The sequence below is a fragment of the Nymphalis io genome, chromosome 29 (genome assembly GCF_905147045.1).
Source record: "Nymphalis io chromosome 29, ilAglIoxx1.1, whole genome shotgun sequence".
Classification (NCBI taxonomy): Eukaryota; Metazoa; Arthropoda; class Insecta; order Lepidoptera; family Nymphalidae; genus Nymphalis; species Nymphalis io.
The window spans coordinates 1,135,616-1,160,637 of record NC_065916.1 but is presented as its reverse complement, the minus strand read 5'-3'; the positions used below and the strand labels follow the sequence as shown (position 1 = coordinate 1,160,637).

Below are 25,022 nucleotides of genomic sequence, written 5' to 3'. Positions count from 1 at the left end.
TATTTATTGTACTATGTTGTTTGTTATATAAAATCTTAGACGTCTTTTGAAACTTGCCATAGATTATATAAGTAGCACCAAAACTGGTTACGCGATAACGGACAAAAGATTTGATAATTCTATCTCTGTCTAAACCATTTGTAACGTAATTTTCGTTCTCTTTCTTGTGTAAGTGAGAAGAAAATCGTCATTGCGTCTATTAGTTTGTGTGTACGTCTCTAAATGATTACGCCATTTTGAATATCTGTCTATGGTAGACGACCTTGAACAAAGTCCATAGATAATAAAACGAAACAAATTATCTAATATAATTTATTATTAAATAACATTTCACGGCATATTATAATCTAAATGATGAGTTTTAATATGTCCCTTCAAACTACACTTCTGCACGAACGCCTGCCCGCATACAGCACATGCGAACCTCCTATCGTTATTGTGTATCCTCATATGTTCCCTCAGCGTCTTCTTCCTCGCATACGACTTTTTACAAACCGAACATTCGTGTATTCTCTCGCCATTGTGTTTTATCATATGGACTCGTAACTCATTGTTCGTGAAACACTTATACGCGCACAGTTGACACTGAAAGTCCCTCTCCTCTAAATGATCCCTCTTCAAATGACGCGATAACGTGTAACGTCTATCGAACGCCTTATCGCATACGTTACATTTATACCTCAACGGAGCCGAACCGTGGGTTTCGACCAAATGCTTCTGCCGTCGGAAATATTCGGAAAAACGTTCCGGACACTTCGGACACTTGAACCTTTTTAGCATTTTGTGCACCGTGTCGACATGGTTCTTATGCTTCTGATGGGTTGTGAAAACTTTCTTGCAAATATCACACGGAAAGCTACCGCCGACGTGCATACTTTTTATATGAACTTTTAGACGGTATTTCGTTACGAAACCCGTGCCGCATTGATTGCATACGTAGTTCCTGTAATGTACGTTCATATGCCGTTCTATTGAACCGAACGTTTCGAAGTTACAGCCACACGATTGGCATTCGTATGGGTGTTTGTTGTGCGATAGCTTAAAGGGTATGACACGGTCTGTGAATTCGGAATGATATTTCTTATCGTGGACCTTTATCAAATGGGCTTTGAGGTCGGTCAGAGTTGATAATTTTTGATTGCAAATCAGGCATTGTAAGTCAGAGATATCTGCGTACACCACCAAACATTCGGTGCCGTAGCGCGCTACGATTTTCCGCGTCTCCGATTTCTTATGCGCCTTCGCTTGGTGTTCGCGTAGCGAGTCGAAGTTCTCGAAGGAGCTTCTGCAATAGAAGCAAGGGAAGCCGACTCGATTTTTACTCTTGAAAACCGTTACATTAGAGAACTCTATCACAGTTGTCGTGTTATGTATTTGAGCCATTTTCTCCGTCACGTACACCTTCTTCCTCGGCGAGTCTTCGCATTCGTCTTCCAGGAGCTTTGCAACCATCTTTGGAAGAATATTTTTACCTGTTTACCAAAATATAATATTTGTTAATATTTGCTGCAATTTATTACAAAATTATATAACTTTAAGTTTAATGGATTTTAAATAATTCACAATAAAATAACTTTTGTTTTATTTTTGGGGCTGGCAACCTTCGCAGACGAATATGTACAACTCACAAAAGAAACACATAAGATAAACATAAAAACATTCACTTTTAAATGATGATAATTATAAGTATAACAATTTAAAAAGATACATCGAAAATGATTTCAATTAAGAAATACTTAATAATACAATTCACTCTTTAATTTTACCTCTTAACATATCTAGATGTATCGCGAAACCCTTACAGGGCCTGGTGTAAAGCGTCTTTCGTGTTGGCAGCTTGTATCTGTTCGGAAACCTCGCCAGTAGTTCAGCTTCTCCGTCTACCTTTTCTCGCTTGTCATCATCTTTTATCTCTACATATAAAAAAAGTGATAATTTTTTTTTAAATTATTTAAGTAAACCGAGCAAATAAACCAGTTTTAATAATTTAACTTGTGTTGCCAGTTTAATCCTTAAATACAATTTTAGGAATAAATATTTTTGATGAATAAATAGTAGTATTAAATATTTAAGCATTATTAATTTTATTTACTTTACAATACTCATTCTTAGAGTGTAAAAACTTCATTGTAAAATAAGTGTTACACTTTTAATTATCTATTAAAAAATTACTAAACGCATAAAGCTGTTTCTACACTGTAAAATGTCATGTTATCTATACTAATATTATAAATGAGGAAGTGACTCTGTCTGTCAGTCGGTAACTCTTTCATGGCTAAACCCCTGAACCGAATTTGATGAAATTTTGTATGAAGCAAGCTTGAACGCCAAGGAAAAACATTTCTCCCCGCTCCCCCTCGTCCGCCAAAAAGGCCAAAGGCTAAAATTAGTATTAAAAAAAATACACATACCAAAGTCATCATTATCATCGAATGATGTGAAGTCACCATCACAGTCCATGGAATCATTGGGCTCGACCTTCACCTCCAACTGATGCGCGTGTTCAGGTTTGATGTCCATATCCGTTTCCAGGTCGCCCACTGAAATAAAAATATTTTTTTTTATAAAATAGATAGGTGGACTGATAAATGGGCTACCGATGATAAGCAGTTATGAGTGCCCATAGATATAGGATTTTTTGTACACTGAGAGTACATTTAAAAACGTGTCATGTAGCTGGCTTATCAGGCATATAAAAATATTTTTTGAAAAGGCGCAACTAAAAGTGCCACATAAGTAGTGATCTCTTCCAGATGATTCCGCAGAAACAACACGCAAGTCACATTGGGCAAATGTTTATATATAATCAGTGTTACCAATAAGAAAAAATTGAGACAGAATTTTATTTATTATCCATGTTATTAGAGTTTAGAACAATTCAAGACATGAGTTACTAAAGTGGCAAATTTGTAATTTTATAGAAATTAACATCAGTTTCAATTCTTATTTTGGGAATATTAGAACATGTGTGATAGTGTTGTACTATTTTATATTATCAGTGAAATATTACATATAATACTAGTAGTAACAGCCTGTGAATGTCCCACTGCTGGGATAAGGCCTCCTCTCCCATTTTGAGGAGAAGGTTTGAAGCTTATTCCACCACGCTGCTCCAACGCGGGTTGGTGGAATACACATGTGGCAGAATTTCAGTAAAATTAGACACATGCAAGTTTCCTCACAAAGTTTTCCTTCACCGTATAGCACGAGATGAATTATTATCACAAATTAAGCACATGAAAATTCAGTGGACTTGCCCGGGTTTGAACCCATGATCATCGGTTAAGATTCACGAGTTCTTACCACTGGGCCATCTGGGCTTATTAGTATAAAAAGCTTAATTAAAATTAGGAACATAATGCCCTATTCCGTCAGTTCATGCAATCAGTAAATGTGGCAAATCATTGATTTCCCTCACCATTGATGAAAACAGTTTCTTTATCGAGGACATTTGCAAGCAGCTGCTGTTCCGTGTTCACAACCATCATCCGGAACCGATTGGCTTCCCGTAAGCTTTGAATGCATGATGTACATATGAGTGTACTTAATTGTTTGTTTGTTGATAACTGAAAACATATAAGTTAGAACTAAATAAATCATTTCATGTAGTTATGTTTATATAAAAACGCTTTAGGAAATATTGCATTTTATAATCTTTATTGCACAAGTTCAGTTCAAAATTAAAAGCTTATGTATCTTTTATATTCTCAGGATCAATTTCGGTAACAGTGGCCAGCCTCAACAGAGAATAGTAACTATACAGGTAAATTATGGTGCAAAAATGTGTGCAAATACCGATGCATTATCTATTTCTCTACTCATAATAATATAATAAGATCACTATTGTGAGTCAATGAATAACTTTAGGTTCTTGAAAACGGCTTTATTATATACTTTCAAAGACGAGTTTTATAACTGCAAAACCTACCAACTTCCTAACTCTGAGGTGATATTGCAAATTTCTTATCAGAAAAATCATAAACTTTTATTGACCTTTGATTGACTGATACATAACATCAATTATATTATTAATCAAAAAGTAAATAATAACAAACAAAATATTAACTTACATATAAATTAAAGCATTCCATGAAAATGTCGATGTATACCTCACGAGTGCCGTTCGTGAAGTACTCCTTCATTATATCCCTGTGATATCCTTTTAATAAGCAAAATCGGCACTCCCCGTACAACGTATTTGGTCTCCTTTCCATTATTATCGTTAGAGCTGCCATGTTCCGAATATACTACGAAATATAAACGCATTGAAGCTCCTCTAGCTCCGAATCCGGGCAGCCGCCCTTACGATTTAAGTGAGTATGCATAAACCTTAATAGTTTTTGACTGTTTTGTGAAATTATTTGTGTTTATAATAAATAAGCGATGGCATTCCTTATAACAACATTATGCAGTAATGTCGTTGTCACTTGTCAATTTGTTCAGTGTTGCCCAGTACTTGCATATTATTTTCCTCTAAGTTGTATAAAACATCTAATTAAAACAGATTTTATTCGTTTTAAAATTTTCTCAGTACATTATTTTTTTTGCGGGTGTAAGGTTATCCTGGGGAATAATCCCCGGCTATATAGATGTATTGTTAGACTTCAAAAAAGTTGTTTTATTCATTCATATAGTCTTTTTTTCAAATTGGCAACAAAGAACTAATTCATGTTATTTACATAAGAAACATGTTAAAGTTGAAACAACTAGCAGTAAACATAAAAATAAACTATTAAAAATTAATGAAAATTTAATTTGAGTGTACATTAACATTTAAATATCAAGCAAAAATTTTTTTTATAAATAATATTTAATTAATAGAAAACCTTTACTCCTTACAAAATATATATTTAAACAATAACAATTCTATTTCTTATCTAATAAATCAACATAGGCACAATCAATTAAATCCTCATCTTTAACACAAAGCTTTGATTGTAGATCTTTAGCAATAGCTTGCCCGTCTTCTAATGTCTGTTCTGGACGAAGCACCACTTCTAATTCCATGAAGTTACCAAGATTATCGACTTTATCTATATGGATCCGAGTCTGATCCACCATGTATAATCTCCTGTAATTTAATACATATGTAAGTAGAACCAAAAAGATAAGTTAATTTGCAGTTGTATGTTTATTTATGAACCTAGGCCACTTATTGATTACATATATGACTCTTAAGTTTTAAAATAGCAAAGGTGAATGTGTATAGGGACTAATGTTCACCTTGATCATCTATCAGCATATACATAATTAAATAAAGTAAAATATATGAATATAACACATAATTAAAACATGAAACTAATTATGTAAACCAATATATGAAATACAATAGTTACATGTAAATAATTTCATTGTATCTTATACAGATAAGCAACCATTACATCAACTTTTATCTTATAATGACAATGTGTTCAGAAAATGTAGAGAAGTATCAGCATCATCTGTGTCTGGATTTACATACGAAGTAACTATAATTGTTGTAAATAATACAATTTGGACTTATTCTTAGTGATTATTACTAGTTTAGATTTAATGTCTAAATAATTCAGTAAAGGAGAAACCATGTAAGAGCTAGTATGTTGTAGAAGTTTAGTATATAATATTATTATGCCACGCTTGATTTAAATTTAGCTTCACAAGTGTTAATGAAGAATATGAATTCTTGTAATCATGCTGATGTGATTGATGAAATTATTCAAATATAAGCTTAGAAAATGAATTCTTGTAATCAATATAATGTGATTGACAAAATGATACAAATTTTTTCTTACCGTTCTTTAACAACTTTACCGCGTATACCCAAACATTTTTTCATAATATCATCGAGGGTTTTAATTTTAGAACTTTCGTTCAGCGAGAACCCTAACAGATCATAATTGGACAATTTTGGTCCTTGTTCATCATCACGATCGTATCTCACGAGAGTTGCAGATTCATCTGCGTATACCCTCAATTTCAGACGTCCAGTATTCACTTTATAAAATGTATCATTTTGATGAATAATAGTCGGCGGTGCACCGCTAAGTTCTTCAGCTATTTTGCATATTTTGTCGAAATCGTTTACTTTCGCTTTTATTTCTACGTTACGCATAGTTATCTTGTGCTAATAGATTACTATGAGTTTGAAAATAAGTAAATCGGAACAATTGTCAAGATTCAAATAAAATGTCAGTTCAGTGTACTCAACTACTCGGTATGTATTGAAAAAATAAATAATAATAAATCATATCATTGAGTTTTTAACTGTCAAATATAAATAGTATATTCCCTACTGAAACCAAGCTATTACAATTTATTATTAAAGATAAATTAAATGACGATGAAAATATGACGACAATTTTTTTTAAAGCATTTGTATATAATTCATTTTTATTTAATAATTTTTTGATATAAAACATTTTAATATATATAGAATATCTTTATACATCTATCCTTTAGTAGTTGTTAAAAATTAAATTGTAGTTAATGAGGTTTAAGTATCCGATATATTAAGATTAATTAAGTCAAAATGTGACGGTCTGTCAAAAAACATGACATCTTTCTGTCAGAACAGAATATCACTATCTCATCTCAGATCACTAATGACAGCTAGTAGTTTGTTTTGTTTTTTTTTTTAGTTTTATTAACATAATATTCTGCGCTGACTGATGTAGATTCAAGTTAGAAAACAGAAAAAAAGTTAAATATTCTGCTATTGACATTTTTTTTATTGAATCATATATACACGTTATAATGGCCTTAGATGATATCTCCGACTGGATTTCACAGCCTCACGTATGTAGATGTTGTTTATCTGCTAATGGTATTTGGGATTTAACCGCAGTATACTTATCGGACACTGGAATTAAAGAAGTATTTGCTGAAATACTTCATAAATGCTTAGGAATCAATGTGAGTCTATGTATTAAGCTATTTACTATCTTTCTAATAGTAAAAATAATTAATATTATTAATAGTCTGTGCATACTTAATACTATTAAAAAAATTGGAATTTGATTGATTGGATAAAAAAACAAAAGTTTACAAAAATAGCTATAATTTAGTTATCTTGCTAATGTTTTTTTAATTATTTGAATTAAACCTGATATTTTTAGCTTTCCCATATAAACGAGATGGATTCAAGTAAACTTGTGTGTGAGATTTGTGTCAGTCAACTCCGAAGTACTTCAAATTTTCACAAACAAGTTTTACACGCTGATAAATGTTTTTCACAATACAAGGAAAGCAGAAAAGGTAATGTTTACTAGATATTTACTTAACAATTTATCATAAATTACTTGAAATACTGTACAGAATTTAACTTAAAAGATATACATACTCTTGATGACTATAAGGTAGTATGATGAGTGTTATTTACATTTTATAGTTATTATTCTTACTCGACTCAATTGTGTGTTTAACTTTATGCAATAAGCATAGTGATTTAAATCCAATATTATTATTTCAAGCATAGGAACTCTACAGATACAAAAAAAAAACTTATTTCTAAAAATAAAATATTTTTTCTAAAAGGCTTATTTCTACAAGAGATATAATTTTTTTCTTTTAGATAAGGTATTCTTTAAAATGAAAAGAATTGAATTTTTCTCTATGTCCATAGAAGGTTATATAATATTTTTTATTCATTTAAAATAGGAAGTTAGCCATGCAAACAGAACAACTGATGAAAACTGGTTAATATTGCCCAAAGGCTACCTGCCTGCATATGTTTAGAGAATAGAAATATCACCAATTCAAAAACAACCTTGAAACAAGATACCTATACAAGATACATAATACCTTTTGCCTGTTTTAAAAATTAGATTTAAATTTTATTTTTAATTATATGTTATACTATTTTTGTTATTTGGAATACAAATAAGATTATGAAAAAAGAAACTTAAGCTTAATTATAACTAATTTTAAAGAAAGTGTTTATATGTTTTACCATATTATGCCTGTACAATTATTCCGATTAGTCGGATTGCGCCTAGACGATCTACCGCGCTTCGGTAGTAAAATGCAAAGGCGCGGTCGGTATGGAAGTGCCCCGCGCAATCCAAGCGTGCTCTTCTAGCTGCAACCAATCCGTTTGTGGTCAATTTTTTCTATGCTCAAAGGCGTCTCAATTGCTATGAGCAGTATGGACGCTTGTATGTGGATCGCGCGATCGGTCCATATAGGAAATTCGTAAAGTCAATACATCTTTACAAGGGTCATAAATGCTTATACCAGTAACAGCCTGTGAATATCCCACTGCTGGGCTAAGGCCTCCTCTCCCTTTTTGAGGAGAAAATTTTGGAGCTTTTTCCACCACGCTGCTCCAATGCGGGTTGGCAGAATACATTTGTGGCTGAATTTCAGTAAAATTAGACACATGCAGATTTCCTCTCTGGTTTTCCTTTACCGTCAAGCACGAGATGAATTATAATCACAAATTAAGCACATGAAAATTCAGCGGTGCTTGCCCGGATTTGAACCCACAATCATCGGTTAAGATTCGCGCGCTCTTACCACTGGGTCATCACGGCTTTTTAAAATTTATATTTATAAAACTTCTATATTTTTAAATGCTTATATGGGACCCAAAAGATACTGCATATGGTGGCTATGGATTATTTGTATTTTCAATCATAATCTTATTATTTACAGATATTAATAGTAAATCGAATTCAGATAAAATTATAATAAAAACAGGACAGAAAGATATGAATAACAAAGATAAAGTGAGAAAAAAAATATTGTCTGAAAGTGAATACGACTCGGATACGCCAATTGCAAAAATAAAACATGCCCTGTGCGATACGGGACTTGTCGACATGACGGATACGGAATGTTATGAAAATTCCGAATTAAAAGAAAATATATTAAAACAATATGAGGATAGAGTTGAAAATTTAGAAAAAGGTATTTTTTTTTTTAATTTTATCAGGTCGGCTGACTGGCAAGTGAGTCAACTGATAGTAAGTTGGTTCCATCGTCCACTTGGCATTGGCATTATTAACCAATGCCAAAAACCGTGGGATCGAAGATATTATGTCCCTTGGGCCTTTCGTTATGTTGGCGCAATCACAACAAGTATAGGCGGACGAAAATATGATGAAGCGTGGTCCCTACCCAGACGGTCTAGCATACCAATGTACAAATTATAATTATAATTAATTATCAAACTATATCATAATTTGAGTTAAAAAAAGTTTTTCATTATTCGTACTATTTAATTCTTTTATTTCTATTTCAGATCAAAATGCTGGAAAAATTATAAAGAATATCAAACAAGTATCCGAACGCAAGCGAGTGATTTTAACCTGTGGTACAGTACTGCGAGAAACAACGGCTTGCCCTTTCCGTCATCATAAAAGCTGGTTCCAATGCTTCTTTTGTTCTCAAGACTTCATGGAAATAGATTCATTAAGAAACCATAATCTCCAATTTCATCCAGACATCGAAACCGAATTAAAAAAAATAAAACGATACCCTCGATCTCTCCAAATTGACATTTCGAATTTGGAATGTCGAAACTGTCACTTGAACTTGACAGATGTCGAATCGATGAAGCGGCATTTCGTTGAAAAACACAATAAACTTATTTACAAAGAATGCATAGCAGATTATAAAGTGAACGCTAGTCCTTACACTTGTCATTTATGCAAGCGCGAGTTCCATGTCTTTAGGACTTTGACGACGCATTTGAACGAGCATTATGCGAATTGCATATGCGATGTTTGCGGGAAATCATTCCTTAACACCAAACGTCTTAAGGTTCATAAACGCACGCACGAAAACGGTTCGTACCCGTGTAACGAATGCGGTAAAGTTTTAAAGACGAAAACCTCAAAGGCCAATCACATGGAAAGCGCACATTCGAAGCGCGTTATTAAATGTCAAATATGTTTTAAACCTATGAAACATTATAATGATAGGGTAAAACATATGTCCGAAGTACACAATATTACTCATAAATTTAAATGCCCCATGTGTAGTAGGGAATATAATATAAAGCATTATCTAGCGACACACATACGTCAAACTCATGGTCATAAGAATAAGAAATGTCTAGAATGTGGTATGGCGTTTATTACGAATCATGGGTTGAAAAAACACATGTCGAAACATACGGGTGAACGGCCGTTTTCTTGTAATATATGTTGCAAGTCCTACGCCAGGAGTTACACGTTAAGGGAACATATGCGAGCTCATGAGAATGATAAGCGGCTTGTAGGGGCGGCTTTATAAGTTTTTTTTGAAATTAGGTCCATGTTATTTATCATTGTAATGCATACCTATTGATTATGTTTGCGACATTTTTGTTATTATGAAACATGAGTTGAATTATTCCATGTAAAAAATGGTTTTATTTCTGGGATTGTGCAAAAATTAAATTATAATAAAATGCTTGACAAGAAATTACGTGTGTCATTTAAATAGTATAAGTATTATAGTTAAGCTCTTTAAAAGAAAACGTTTGTCGAGAAGTAATTACTATCGCGCCTACATATTTGTAAATCGAAAATCAAATCAATAGCCTATTCAACCAAAATAAAGATAAACAAACAAATTGCATGCGATTTATCTAATTTTTCTGCTGTATTTTGCTCTATAAAGTTTAGAAGTTAGAATTTTTTTTCGCGCGTATATATATCGCAATCAAACAATTGACACTGGTGTCAAAGTTCTTTTCGTAAAAGCAATAAACTCTTCAATAAAGAACTGGAATAGGCTATACGGATAATGGTTTACTATAAATGTATAACACAACATTAACATAAATAATGTAATTATATTTATTACTCAAGACATTTACCGTTTTATAATCTGTAAGAAGCTATAAATAAGATTAGGGCGCTTATATAATATTTCTTTTATCACCCATTTTAAAGTTAGCTTTTACCAGTGAACATACTTGTAAATATAAATTTTACTTTGTTTCGCAACTAAATTAGAAGTGTCATTTTTGACGTCAGATACGTTCCGTTGTAATTTTTTCTCTATAAAGAACTAACTTTAAAAAATTACCATACATTATAGGTGCATAAAGTAATTGTGATGAAGAAATGGTAAAACATAGTATTCAGGGAAAGGACGATTGATTATAAATCGATTAATAACGGACTTAAAACATATTAAATGATATTACTAAATACTTCATCTATGCCTAATAAATAATAATATAATTGAATCGGAATATCAAGTTGTCCAATTTAAGGTCGCTCAGTGACCAATGGAACGCGCAATGCTAGAGGTTTCTCTAGCAGATATAATCCGAAATTAGGATATTCGCCAGAGAGCCAAAGTCACCGACATCGCGCGTAGAATTAACACGCTAAAGTGGAAGAACTCATGTTTCCAGGCGCATTGATGGCCGATGGAGCCGAAGCGTGCTATGCGGCAAGGTGGACCGACGATTTAGACCTTTTCTAAATCTGTGGATGCAGGCTGCCCAAAATCGGGATGGTTGAGAGGTATAAAAAATAAAATAAAAATCGATTTGTCGAATATGAAATTTCTCGATGAATCGAGCAGAATATCGATAATTTATCCCAATCCTAAGATGTCAAAAGTGACACTTCAAATATATTTGTAATAATAGAATACATTTTATTTATTTATTTCTGTATTAAACAACAATTATGAATGAAAGTGGTAATAGTACAAAGTACGGTGAATGTCGATGCTGCTTAACAGTGGGAGAGCACAGAGATCTGATGCTGGAGTACGAATGGAATGGAACACGCGAAGTTTATTTTAAAATATTTTTAGAATGTTTTAATCTATTCGTAAGTTTTTTTTTTTTTTGAGTAAAATATTTTAATCAGCGTGCGAGAGTTCTAAGTTTATAAAAAACTGGCGTTATGGAAGAGAAAAATGAACTGAATATAATATATTTTTTCTTATAAGTTTTTTCTAACATTACTGTAGAAATGGACTATAAAATACCATTTTTGTGACCTTTGAACATACATATATTTACAGATTATTTTTCCTTTCTTAACTATAGATTGAAAATTATGAAAACTCTAGAACTCTCTTCTAGTCTAGAAGTTGGAAGTGCGTACACTCCCGTGCCTCGGAAAGCACATAAAGCCGTTGGTCCTGCGCCTGAACTCTTTCCGGTGTGTCAGATTGCCGTCCCATCGAATTATGAGAGTTAGGGAATAGAGAGTGCACCTGTGTTTGCGCACACACTTGTGCACTATAATATCTCCTGCATAGTTGACTAATCTCTCTTGAGATTGGCCGTTGTGACCTAAATCTGTCTGGAGGACATTATTTTTATTATTATTATATGGTATAGAATACATTTTGATCATAGTATAAAAATTAAATAGAAAAATTATAAAAGAAATTAAAAAAATAATGTTCCAGCTCACAACAAATTCCAGAAAGAGCACACTGATATGCACCTCATGTATACTCCGGCTGAGAGATGCAAGTAGTTTTAAAAAGATGGTCCTTGATGTTGAACGGAATCTACTTAGCTACAATATAAGCCAAGACAATTCTACAGGTATAATGTTCATATATTTCAATGTTATTAATCTTCATGGACCATTGGACTAGTGGCTGGATTTAAGGCCTCTAAGAACTTGGGTTCAAAGTCCAGTTCAGGCCAATAAAAAATATATTGAGTTTTTCTGTCGAAAATTCTCAATGGCTCCCCGGAGTTGTCGTGGTCTACCTTCTGATTCTATATAAAAAAAAACAATGTTGTGTTTTCTTCATTCAAATATAAAATCAATAATGATAGAAAGAGATAGTCAGGGCCTTATAAGCTCCTATATGTATAAATATATCAATATTATAATAACTATGAGAGAAACCATTCCTTACACAATCTAGACACCATTAGTCATTAGGACTATGGCTTTATAACCCACTTGCTTGTTATATGACAATTGTTATTTGGCAATGGTGCTTTTTATTGTTTGAATAATTTATAACTGGGCTGTACCTTCTTTGCAAAACGTTCTTCCCCTTTGAAAATATAGTTGACACTTTATATGATCAATGATTGTTATTATTTATTATTAACTTCTTATTATTTTCAGTACAGTTACCGAATATACAGAAGTCGGTTGAAAATGATGAACATGAACAATTTATTGAAATAAAAAATGAGAAATTCGACAACTCAGAAGGCAGTGACGTTGAACAAAATGTTGGGAATTCGGATACAGATGGATTATTAGAAGAAGATACAGGTAACATATTAATATTATAAAAGTTTTAATGTATATCTGTGGGTAAGCCGGTTGGCATGGTTGGTACTTGCCTTTCACGCTGAAGGTTGTGGTTCGATTCCCACCCAAGATAGACATTTGTGTGCATGAACATGTCTGTTTGTCCTGAGTCTGGGTGTAATTATCTATATAAGTATGTATTTACAAGAGAAAAGTAGTATATGTAGTTCTAGGAATCAGAAGTGGATTTAAAAAAATAATGGAAATGACAATTTAAATAAAAAAACAAAGGAATTAAAATTGGTAACGGAAAATGACTGTTTAACATTAATAGAGAAATATACCACACCATACCAGCTGTGTCGTACAGCTTAGGCAGGTGAAATTGAGAGTTCCAATCTTAAGGAGCAAAAAAAGGCCCATCATAGCGAGAGGGGTTCTTTTATAGCCTGGTAACCGTGTGATGCCAGTCTTCGCGACTGACTCCTTACAGTAGTATATCAGTTGTCTGGTTTCCATAGTACAAGCTCTGCTTAATTTGGGATCAGAATAATGTCCCAGGATATTATTATTATTATAGTGAACTTATGTAATGACATTCATTCAATGGTTGGCGGTACATTGTCAGTCTGGTACGGCTTAATTAACGGTTAAAATGACCATTTTCAAATTGTAAATAAAAGCAAATGTACTATTTTAAGTAGCTTTTGCAAGTTTATAGAAAGAACTACACTCTGTGTAAGCGTTGATTGTATTAATAAAACGCTTGAAATGTATCGAATCATTCGCATAATGGTAATGCGATTATTCGTATCATTTATAATATTATAGATAAAAAATAATTTTCATTTATGTCATTCAACGGCTTTCAATGGCGATTTTGTTAATTTAAAAATTGATAATTTCTCTTTTCAACATCATTTTCTTTTTACTTTATGTAATATACTCTATCCCTTTCTTTCTCGTTGAAATAAAAACAGACAGATATATTTTAAGTTCATTTTTTAAAACTATATAATGAGCCAATTTTCTTGAACATTAAAGGTAAAAAGTAAATATTCAAAGACACTGTTACACTAGCTTTATGCATAGTTTTTTTTAATATGTATAATACATATAAGGGCGTGGACACGTCTACGGTTCGGCATTGGCCACCGTGTAACGGCACGTCGTGCAGCAGCACATTGCCGTGTACGTACACGGCGTCGGCGTACGGCAGCAAGCATCGTTTCCAATAGTCTTGGTCTTGACATGGGCCGTGAAAGACGTATTATTTGAAGAGCCGGTTGGCGTGGTTAGTGGATGTTTGCCTTTCACGCCGAAGGTTGGGGGTTCGATTCCCACCCAGGACAGATATTTGTGTGCATGAACATGTCTGTTTGTCCTGAGTCTGAGTGTAATCATGAATAAGTAAGTATTTACAAAAGAGAAATAGTATATGAAGTATATCAGTTGTCTGGTTTCCATAGTACAAGCTCTGTACAAGCTTAATTTGGAATCAGATGGCCGTGTGTGAAAAATGTCCCAGGATATTATTATTATGCTCCTGTTGCTAAGACGACGAATGAAGAAAGAACAGAATCAAAAAATATATTTGTTTACGTCCATAATGAACCAAGATGGACGTCATTTTTAGAGGTATATGAATCACTGAAAATATGTGGTGATGACAATGCCAATTTTGGTCCCATCCTCCATGTAATACATCGTTGGATAGGTGTTTTTAAGCTGAAAAAAAGTAACTATGGCTCCAAGTTTTAAATCTTAGTCTATTCAGAGTAATGCTTTATTCATTAAGTATAGACTAGTGCAGAACATTGTTCCCGACTGTACTGGCCGTCGTCGCGTTTGGACTCTACTACCACTTAAAATGACTGCACCTGATGGAAGTGGAGTAGAGTCCTTTGCCCTCCCGGCGCATATAAAAAAAAGCAGTTTCAGTAATAGTAGGGCGTATTTAGTCTTTACTTTGTAACACGTAAAGACTAATACAGATTACCTGCGCGAAAAAAGCATTATCTGGCTATTAGGAAACGATGGTTGCTACCGTTTTGGCGGTGCACCGTACACGGCACCGTTCTACGGCACGACGCCGCGCCGTCTTCCGGTAGCGGCACCGTGCCGTACACGGTGGCCGCTTCCGCACCGTAGATATGTGTCCACGCCCTAAAAGATAAAGACCTTTTTTTCGGCTGACAGTACCGCGGTGAAGCTGTCGAACATTATAATGAATGCCATAGATAAATCAAGAAATCGACGAATGAAATCGCGTCAATTCATGTCATGTCATGTCATGTCAGTTGTTTATATATCTGTACTCCTGTGACTGAAGTTGGCAATATATTTGTTTTGTTGTTATTTTGACTCGTTTATAATTTATATATTATAAATAAAAACCATAAAATTTTTAATCATTCACTTTTCTTAACGTATTATCCACTATATAAACAAACGGGCTTGCATAAGACTATATACCACCGACCACCAAGTATTATTTTAGAGTATATTATATTTTATGAGATTTATTATTATAAAGTGTCTAATTACATTATTTTTGTAATTCACAGTAAAAATAAACAGCAAAAGTTACACAGATTCAATAAGAGATACATTTTGTAAAATAAAGAACAACAATAGAACAGAGAAACTCGCTTATATATACAACGCGTGCGTCATTCTAGAAAATTCGAACGCGACACCATTCAAACCGAAGCTCAAAACCGGCTTTCCATGCTTCTACTGTCGCATGCTATTTGACGATCTATCAAAATTACGAGAACATCAACGGAAACACACAAAGACCGAATTGAAAAGAGTACTAAGGTCATATGGCGCGGAGAATTTCGTCGTATATGTCGACGTCACAGATCTTAAATGTACAATATGCAACGAAGCCGTTCCAAATTTGAACAATTTAAAAAATCATTTAATAAAAGAACATAAAAAGGAAATGCAAGAATTTCCAGATCGCGTTGTCCCGTTCAAATTAACTCAAGGTATTTTTGAATGCCAAGTCTGCAAGTGTAACTTCGGAACATTTGGATCGATAGAGCGTCATATGAACGTTCATTTCAGGAACTATGTTTGCAAGGAATGCGGAACGGGCTACGTCACGAAGTGCCGCTTGAAAGTCCACTCGAAGCAACACGTTGGCGGCAGTTTTCCATGTGAAATGTGTAAAAAAGTTTATACGACGCCGGTCAATTTAAAAAATCACATCGATGTCGTGCATAAAATGATAAAGCGCTTCAAATGCGCTAAATGCGACGAACGGTTCACAGAATACTTTAAGCGGCAAAAACATATGGTGGAACTCCACGGTGTTGCCCCATTAGAATATAAATGTAATGTTTGCGAAAAATCATTCGAGCGCAAATATATGTTATCTATGCACATGAAAAGAGACCATTTAGACGAAAGGGACTTTCAATGCGAACTGTGTTCGTACACGTGTTTTACTAAAAACGAATTAAAAGTGCATATGATAAAGCATAACGGTGAAAGAATTTTTGAATGTACGGTGTGCAAGAAATCATATGCAAGAAAAAAAACGCTTAGAGAGCATATGCGAATACATAATAATGACAAACGGTATGCATGCAAGTCGTGCGGTCAAGCGTTTGTGCAGAATTGTAGTTTGAAAGGTCATATAAAAACTCATCACCCTGAACTCCTTGGTCTGTGATTTTTAGTAAAATTTAATTTTAATATTGTTGTTCGATTATTTATTGTTTAAATATTATGAAATATTTATATATAACATGATAAACTGTTGGTTTTATTTCACGCAAGTTAAATTTTGTAATATATATTTCAATTTAAAATATCAATTATAATTTTTATTGTAGTTAAAAATATTCACATTTGTGTTTATAGTAAAATGGTAGTTATTATATATTCACCTGGCTAACACTGATGATGGGGATAGTGATTTATATAATGCTGGGATTAAGTTCCACAGTGTTAGAAATGTAGGGTTTGTTCGGTTTAGGTAGAGGGGAAAGCCGAGATGGCCTAGTGGTTAGAACGCGTGAATCTTAACCGACGATCATGGGTTCAAAACCCGGGCAAGCACCACTGAATTATCATGTGCTTAATTTGTGATTATAATTCATCTCGTGCTTGACGGTGAAGGAAAACATCGTGAGGAAACCTGCATGTTGCATAATTTCAATGAAATTAGACATGTGTATTCCACCAACCCGCATTGGAGCAGCGTGGTGGAATAAGCTCCAAACCCTCTCCTCAAAAGGGAGAGGAGGCCTTAGCTCAGCAGTGGGACACTCACAGGCTGTTACTGTGCTGTACTACTGAAAGGAGTGGGGTATAAAAATGTAGTTATGTCATTGCTTGGATTTCGACTCCTTCATGAGAATAATTTTATATTATAAATATGAAAATATAGAATAACTAAACTAAATAAATTCATTAGCTATACAATTAATAGAGATTTATTTATTAAAATATACATTTTCTTGTTATGTTCTACTGTGAACGATGTAACCGAAACCCTATTGGATTTATCCGTGACATTAGTGTTCGTTGTTAACACTTATACTCTTAAACTATTATAAATGAAATTTTTTTTTGCTTTATAAAATAGTGATAAGTAGATTACTGCGGTAATAAATATTTTGGGTAAGTAACATTGTGATTACGATTATATTTAAACGATAAAAAATTAACAAGTCAACAACAAATTGTTAGATCAGTTTTCAATACATTCAATTTTAATTTACAAATGATTGCCAGACATTCGGTAAACAAAATTGTTAAATTATTCGCTTAAGAGATAGACTTTAAATAATGATAAGTAGCGCTATCTAAATTTCATTTGAGGGATACTTTTTACACGCAAAGATACTTCTCCGAATCTATACATTCCATATAGGCAAAAGAGCAGCCATTCTTTTCAAAGTCGGGCATTATTTACGTCAATGTCAAAATACCTAATGTGTCAAAAGCTCAAAACGAAAACATTAGCTAGCGGAAAATAAAAAAAGCTTATGTTATAATTAAAATAGCCGAATGAAATAACAATGGAAAGTAATTTAAATAATACACGCTTTGGTAAATGCAGGTTTTGTTTCTGCAATGGTAATCATAGAGATATAATGAAGGAATATCATTTCAATGGTATACGCGAAGTATATTTCGATTTATTTCAAGAATGTTTTAATTTATATGTGAGTTATAAAATATGTGCGAATAATTTACGCTTGGCTTTGTTTCTGTGTTTTTTTATTTAAAAAACTATCCTATTTACCCTCCAGCCGCTATCTTGTGCAAAATATCACTTCGAATCGTTGCTCCTGTTCTGCGTGACAGATAAACTTATATTCTTATTTCCTCCACTTCAACGGCGTCCTAAGCCGAGGTCCGGCCTCACAGGAGGCACCCTTAGGACGTCCGTTTCTCTTGAGCCCCTTGTGTGGCTCCCAACATTCGGCTTGAGTCAACTCGCACGTCCCTCCCGGTGACGCTTTAGAGGCCACTAGGGCCAACAGCAACAAGTCAGTTTGAAAACAAAAAATTGCTTATAACATTTGTAAGCAAAGATTTGTAAACAATTGATCCTATTATCTGAATAAGTATTATTGCTTTAAATACTATCTATGGCATTTTATTAAACTTGTCTCATACTTATATTTTTATCTTAAACTTCAAGCTAGTAAATCTCCTATTAATATGCAGTCTAGAGCTTATTACGCCATGCCAGCCCAATGTGGGTGAATGGATTAAATTAAATGTTTATTATAATTTATTATCTATCCCTTAATTATACATTACCAATCAATCAAGAATAATTAAAATACAAATGATAAGCACTATATTTTTTTTAATTATACAGACATTAACACTGTCAGAAATATTATCCGAAACTTTGAGCAATGTGTCACCAACCTTGAGAACTAAGATGTTATATCGTGTCTGCCTGTAGTGACAGTAGCCCACTCGCCCTTCAAACTGAAGTATACCTATACCAAGGCTGTTTTGCAGTAGAATATGTGATAATTGTATGGTTTCTACCAAGACGATGGCATAAATCCTCTTTGTTATAATATTCCATAATTAAGTTTACCGTGACTTTTCATATTATGTATTGTTTTTCAGTTATGTACAAACAGTAGAAGCTCGTTGATCTGTTTGCCGTGTATCCAGAAGTTAAGAGAGGCTTTCAGCTTCCGCATGATGGTTGTGAGTGCAGAGCAACAGCTGTTAGATGCACTGGATGAGAAACAGACGTACTTCGTTAACTGTAAGTTTTAAACGCTTAGAAAATTAATATTTTAAAAAAATGGAATGAAAAACACAATATGAATTGAACAAATTGTTTTAATAAAATTTAAAATTGTAAATATTAATTTGTATTTTTACATTTGTCCAATGACTAAATTTTATGTTGAATGTAATAAATAAATAATATTAAAAAAAGATTTACCAGCAAAATGTTGGCAAGTTGGAAATTGTTTAAGATTTCTATTAGATTCTAATTTAAAAATGATAAGTCAATTAAAGTATTGTATATAATATACTAATATTATAAATGCGGAAGTAACTCTGTCTGTTAAGCTTTAATGGCTAAACCACTGAACAGATTTTGATTAAATTTGGTATAATGCAAGCTTGAACTTCAAACAAGGAACTGGTGGTAGAGCTTTGTGCAAGCTCGTCTGGGTAGGTACCACCCACTGATCAGATATTCTACCGCCAAACAGCAGTACTTGGTATTGTTGTGTTCCAGTTTGAAGGGTGAGTGAGCCAGTGTAATTACAGGCACAAGGGACATAACATCTTAGTTCCTAAGGTTGGTGGCGCATGGCGTTGTAAGCGATGGTTAACATTTCTTACAATGCCAATGTCTATGGGTGTTGGTGACCACTTACCATCAGTTGGCCCATATGCTTGTCCGCCTTCCTATTCTTTAAAATAAAATAAAAAAAAAACAAGAACATTGGCTGCTTTTTCATACATAACACCTCCCCCAGGTAAAAATTATTATTATACATTTATAAATGTGTAAATAGTGTCTGATTGCTGACCACATTTTTTTGCACAAACACATATGTATAATTTGAGACATCGTGAGAGACACCCAGCTGGTTGGTCTCAATTGACAATGGTCGCTGTGTCTGAAAATTTGTCAACAAGATCATTTTAATAAAGTAATTGAATTTCAGTGGGAGAACCACATATTGACGTCGATGTTAAAGAGGAGAAACAAGGAGAAGTTAAGAGTGAACTGAACGACTCAGATGGAAACGTTGATGACGATGATTATTTAGCCAAGTACGATGGTAAGTCAACTTATTAATACAAAAATTGTCCCTATAGTTCTATTAACGCCACACAGTCTCTAGGGTAGTTTTATTATGAAATATGATATTCATTCATTCATTCATTCTATTTGTATTTTTTGTATATTTTTTTTAGTATCCTTAGTTTTTTTTTTTTTTATATTACATTTATTTTTAGCTTTTCAAATTCCATTCCTAAATTTTAGTCATTTAACATAAGAAGTTTTGTTTTTTGTTTTAGTTCTTTATGTCGTATCATTTTAAATTTGTAATGTTCTTAATTTTAATTTTACTATTTTTATAAGATGTTAATTGTATGTGATGGATGCTGTGGTTTCCTGTAACTGAGGGAGCAGATAGACTTATAATTCGCATAACGTATTAAAAGCTTATCATGTGTATTCCTTGTTGGAGATCGTAATAAAATAAAATGGCTTATGTGGTATTCACCGATGCCTAGAACGTCCATCGCACCAAAAACCAGTGGTACCCTAACCGTCTTTTTGGTGAGCGTCACGGGATCGCTTTCGCATACTACCTATATAAAGTTTGGAGCTTCTTCCACCACGCTGCTCCTCTATGCTGCAGGTTGGCGGAATTTCCATCAATTAGAACATATATTATATTATGTATTATATAACATGTAAATAAAATCAAAATATGACTACACAATTAGCTTAAACATATATTATAATTATTTATTTACTTTATAAGCGGTGCTGTGGTATAAAAAAATTACACATTTATAGTCTAGGACTTGGATATCAAAGGCGCCTAGTCGTTTAAACTTTTAAAGCGGTTATAGAAAAATAGTATATGTAGTATATCAGTTGTCTGGTTTCCATAGTACAAGCTCTGCTTAATTTGGGACCAGATGGCCGTGTGTGAATAATGTCCCATATATTATTATTATTATAAAAAGAAAACAAGTTCGACGTGTGTATATGTGTGTTTCTTTAAGCCTGTGTATCAATGTGTGTGTACCAATTATATGACAAAAATAACGTGTTAACCCAGATTGGACACTATAGCTTTTAAAATAGAGTAGAAATTAAGATATTATAGCAATAGTTTACATAATAATATTTTTTAGAAATAATGACGGATGCCCATTCGACAGCTGATGAGGATTTAGTCGATGGTGAAGCGGAGTTCCTAGCAAGATTCCCCCCCGGGACGTTACCACCTCTACCGACCAGAGCGACTTTGGAGTTCAGATGTAAACAGTTCGTTAAGGAATTAGAGTTGTTGAAAGGTGATTAATACATATATATCTTTTTGCTCGTTATAAAGCTGGTAAAACGCATTACGCGTTTCCCCCACGGGAACAGTGGGGCGGTATGTGGGACTCGCCACGTCAGAATACCAACTAAAAAACCGGTACGGGATCGCTTGCGCATGTTACCGTGAAATATCTTTTTGCCTTCCATAACCGTGTTGCCAGCAAAAAGCTCATTAAAAAAAACGAAATACGGTACGTCCCGGGTAGCTACCGCCGGAAATTTTACCGCTAATAACCGGTAAGAAACTAAGCAATTAATCAAAGACTCGTCACAGCATATATATTAATTTCTATGAGGCACACAATAAGAAGATGAAGTGACATTTTAATCCTATTTTGTTTGTATAATATAGGTACGTGGTCACCACCGCCCATAGACATTGGCGCTGTAAGAAATATGAACCATTTCTTACATCGCCAATGTGGAAACAATCTTGGGAACTCAAATGTTCTCGTGCCTGGTGACACTGACTCACTTACCCTTTCAACCGGAATATAATACTAAGTATCACTGGTTGGCGGTAAAATATCTCATGGGGGGGGGGGGTATACAAAAAGGGGCTTCTAAAAGGCCCTACCACCATGTAGCTTACTTGGCTTTGATTCGAAAGCCCGTTCATCCGATATTTCGCCATCAATTGTATCCAAATTTTTTACGATTCAACAAATTTTTAAATAACAATTTAGACACTGGCTTTGATTCCTAAACTTGCTCGGTTAATACAATAATATTATTTAAAATTATAAAATTTTCAGGTAAAAAAATCACACCAAATTCTATAAAAAATCTTGTAAAAGATTCAGCACAGCACAGGATACGAAACGTGTACATGACGGAGAAACTTGCGCATATAACGAACTTATCGACGATTCTAGAACATTCAAACCTCACAGCGTTCAAGACTAGGCGACGATCCGGCTTCCCTTGCTTCTATTGCAGGCGTATTTACGAAAACTTTGAAATACTCCGCGACCATCAGTACAACGATCGATGCAAATCAAATATGAAGAAAATACTAAATAAATCGATCATGGAACGATTAGTGGTATACGTTCACATCACGGAAATAAAGTGTACCATTTGCGATCAAACTCTGCCAAATCTGAACGAGCTGAAATCGCATTTAACAAAAGTCCACAAGAAGAAGCTACATCCAGAATATGGCGATAGGATTATACCGTTCAAGCTAACCAAGGGAAACGAGTACGAGTGTCAAACTTGTGGGTTTAATTTCGAAACCTTCGGAGCGATCGAGAGACATATGAACGTGCATTACAGGAATTTCGTCTGTGATCAGTGCGGTGCGGGCTACGTGACCCAGAGCCGGTTGAAGGTTCATTTAAAATACTCCCATATAAAAGGTGTTTTTCCGTGCGATATATGCAACAAAGTGTACAATACTCAATATAAACACAAGTGTCACGTGGATGCTGTACATAAGATGGTGAAGAAAAATAAGTGCCCGAAATGTCCGGAGCGTTTCACGGATTATTTCGATCGTCACCAGCACATGGTGGAAGCTCATGGGGAACAGCCTCTAAGGTACCGTTGTAATGTCTGCGATACGGTTTTCAAGAGACGGTATGCTCTTTCATTGCACATGAAGCGACGGCATCTGGAAGTCAAGGATAAGGAATGCTCGCTGTGCAGCTATAAATGTCACACTATAGCTGAATTGAAAGCCCATATGATAAAACACAACGGAGAAAGGACATATGAATGTATGGTCTGTAAAAAGTCATATGCCAGGAAGAAAACCCTAAAGGAACACATGAGGATTCATAATAACGATCGAAGGTATGTCTGTGTCGTGTGTGGACAGGCCTTTGTGCAAAATTGCAGTCTGAAAGGGCATATGAAAGCGCATCATTCGGATTACGTGAACGGCTTACCTCGGAGCTAGTGAAATTAGTTTTAAATGTGTGGGGGTTAATTATCGTTGGAATTGAATGGCTTTATGGTTATTTGATTTTATATGGCATTACGAGATAGTAATGAATTTGTTATATTAAAAAAAATACATGTAAAAAAATCTCTGGCCTTCCATGAAGGTCGTTTTGTGTTGTGATGGTCGCAGATTTCATTTCCGCCATTGCCTATAATGTTAGCCAATTATACTCTGTGTATCAATTCGAATGACCATTTAATAGAAAATTACCTGTCAAATCTCATTTAAAAAAATATATATATATTAACAGCAAAATTATTGGAACGAAGTTCTTTTACGCGGGTTACAGTAGAGTGAATGGCAGAATTACCATATGCCTACCCGTCTCTTTCTCTTTATTACCATCTCTTTCTATTTTATACGGTTAATGTATAAACAAAAGTGAAATTAGTTAAACAATATTAAAAGCACATATTCAGTTAAAAAAAATACTCAAAATAAATGAAAAAGAAGTCATATATATATATGTATATAAATATCATGTTTTTGAAGTTTTATACTTTTTTTTTTAATAGTAATAAATATTTATTTAAAACTACAATTTGACTAAACACTTGGAAATTTAAAATAATAAAGTAACGCATCTAATTATTATTACAAAAGATAACTACGTAAATTTGATTAATGATCTTTTTTTTTAAATCAAATTTAAAATGGTCCCTCCCGATCACCCGCCCGACCCGACGAATTTATAAAATTAAACAATATCGTTGTATTTCTGGCGGCAATAATGGGTACAGTAGTAACAGTCTGTTGATGTCCCACTGCTGGGCTAAGGCCTTCTCTCCTTTTTGAGGACGCTGCTCCACGCTGCTCTAATACGGGTTGGTAGAATACACACGTGGCATAATTTCAGTGAAATTCGACACATGCAGATTTCCTCACGATGTTTTCCTTCACCGTCAAGCACGAGATGAATTATACACACAAACTAAGCACATGAAAATTCAGTGGTGCTTGCCCGGGTTTGAACCGACGATCATCGGTTAAGATTCACGCGTTCTTATCACTGGGCCATCTAGGCTTATAATGGGTACTAAGTTGTAAAGGCACGATCTTTCACTACAAATTATAATTCGCTATTTTATATTTAAATTCTACATTTTAAATTACATTTTGAGTCGAAAAAGTATCGCAAAGAACTTCGTTCCTGACGGGGGTTCCCCGACCGCAGTTTTTTTTAACTAGTAACACGTACCTATATATTACTAAATTCCGGTCGCTGTGGAAATGCGTACTCACTGATGTGTTTGAGCAAAAAAAAAGGTAATATTATTAATAATATATGAATAATAAATTATAAATCGAATATCAAATGAAATCTTATTTGCGT

The 25,022-nt window shown here is 33.9% G+C and overlaps 5 protein-coding genes across 9 annotated transcripts; 3 read left to right on the top strand and 2 right to left on the bottom strand.

The window, feature by feature from the left end:
* Window positions 1-304: 304 nt before the first annotated feature.
* LOC126779498 (zinc finger protein 208-like) lies at window positions 305-4,446 on the bottom strand. Its single transcript, XM_050503525.1, has 5 exons — window positions 4,071-4,446; window positions 3,419-3,566; window positions 2,412-2,540; window positions 1,767-1,913; window positions 305-1,472 (listed from the first exon to the last, which is right to left on the bottom strand). Exons 1-5 carry the CDS (start codon window positions 4,233-4,235, stop codon window positions 331-333), a joined length of 1,731 nt encoding a protein of 576 aa, XP_050359482.1. The 5' UTR covers window positions 4,236-4,446; the 3' UTR covers window positions 305-330.
* A 365-nt stretch (window positions 4,447-4,811) lies between these two features.
* Window positions 4,812-6,177, bottom strand: LOC126779658 (uncharacterized). The gene is made up of 2 exons (XM_050503813.1): window positions 5,772-6,177; window positions 4,812-5,071 (listed from the first exon to the last, which is right to left on the bottom strand). The coding sequence occupies exons 1-2, from the start codon at window positions 6,089-6,091 to the stop codon at window positions 4,867-4,869; spliced, it is 525 nt and encodes a 174-aa protein (XP_050359770.1). The 5' UTR covers window positions 6,092-6,177; the 3' UTR covers window positions 4,812-4,866.
* Window positions 6,178-6,589: 412 nt separating this feature from the next.
* LOC126779520 (zinc finger protein 98-like) lies at window positions 6,590-10,364 on the top strand. Of its 2 annotated transcripts, none has more exons than XM_050503577.1 (4): window positions 6,590-6,774; window positions 7,095-7,233; window positions 8,632-8,886; window positions 9,221-10,364. In XM_050503577.1, exons 1-4 carry the CDS (start codon window positions 6,733-6,735, stop codon window positions 10,213-10,215), a joined length of 1,431 nt encoding a protein of 476 aa, XP_050359534.1. In that variant the 5' UTR covers window positions 6,590-6,732; the 3' UTR covers window positions 10,216-10,364. The 2 variants fall into 2 exon arrangements, with proteins under 2 accessions (XP_050359534.1, XP_050359533.1); XM_050503576.1 differs by having other exon boundaries at window positions 6,590-6,891.
* Window positions 10,365-11,580: 1,216 nt separating this feature from the next.
* On the top strand, window positions 11,581-16,845 carry LOC126779780 (gastrula zinc finger protein XlCGF26.1-like). Its single transcript, XM_050503917.1, has 4 exons — window positions 11,581-11,756; window positions 12,346-12,487; window positions 13,029-13,181; window positions 15,728-16,845. Exons 1-4 carry the CDS (start codon window positions 11,610-11,612, stop codon window positions 16,843-16,845), a joined length of 1,560 nt encoding a protein of 519 aa, XP_050359874.1. The 5' UTR covers window positions 11,581-11,609.
* Window positions 16,846-18,128: 1,283 nt separating this feature from the next.
* On the top strand, window positions 18,129-24,202 carry LOC126779501 (zinc finger protein draculin-like). Of its 4 annotated transcripts, none has more exons than XM_050503541.1 (5): window positions 18,129-18,346; window positions 19,275-19,419; window positions 20,342-20,458; window positions 21,579-21,713; window positions 22,497-24,202. In XM_050503541.1, exons 1-5 carry the CDS (start codon window positions 18,200-18,202, stop codon window positions 23,642-23,644), a joined length of 1,692 nt encoding a protein of 563 aa, XP_050359498.1. In that variant the 5' UTR covers window positions 18,129-18,199; the 3' UTR covers window positions 23,645-24,202. The 4 variants fall into 4 exon arrangements, with proteins under 4 accessions (XP_050359498.1, XP_050359497.1, XP_050359500.1 ...); XM_050503540.1 differs by having other exon boundaries at window positions 21,552-21,713; XM_050503543.1 differs by having other exon boundaries at window positions 18,201-18,230; window positions 21,552-21,713.
* The last annotated feature ends 820 nt before the right edge of the window (window positions 24,203-25,022 follow it).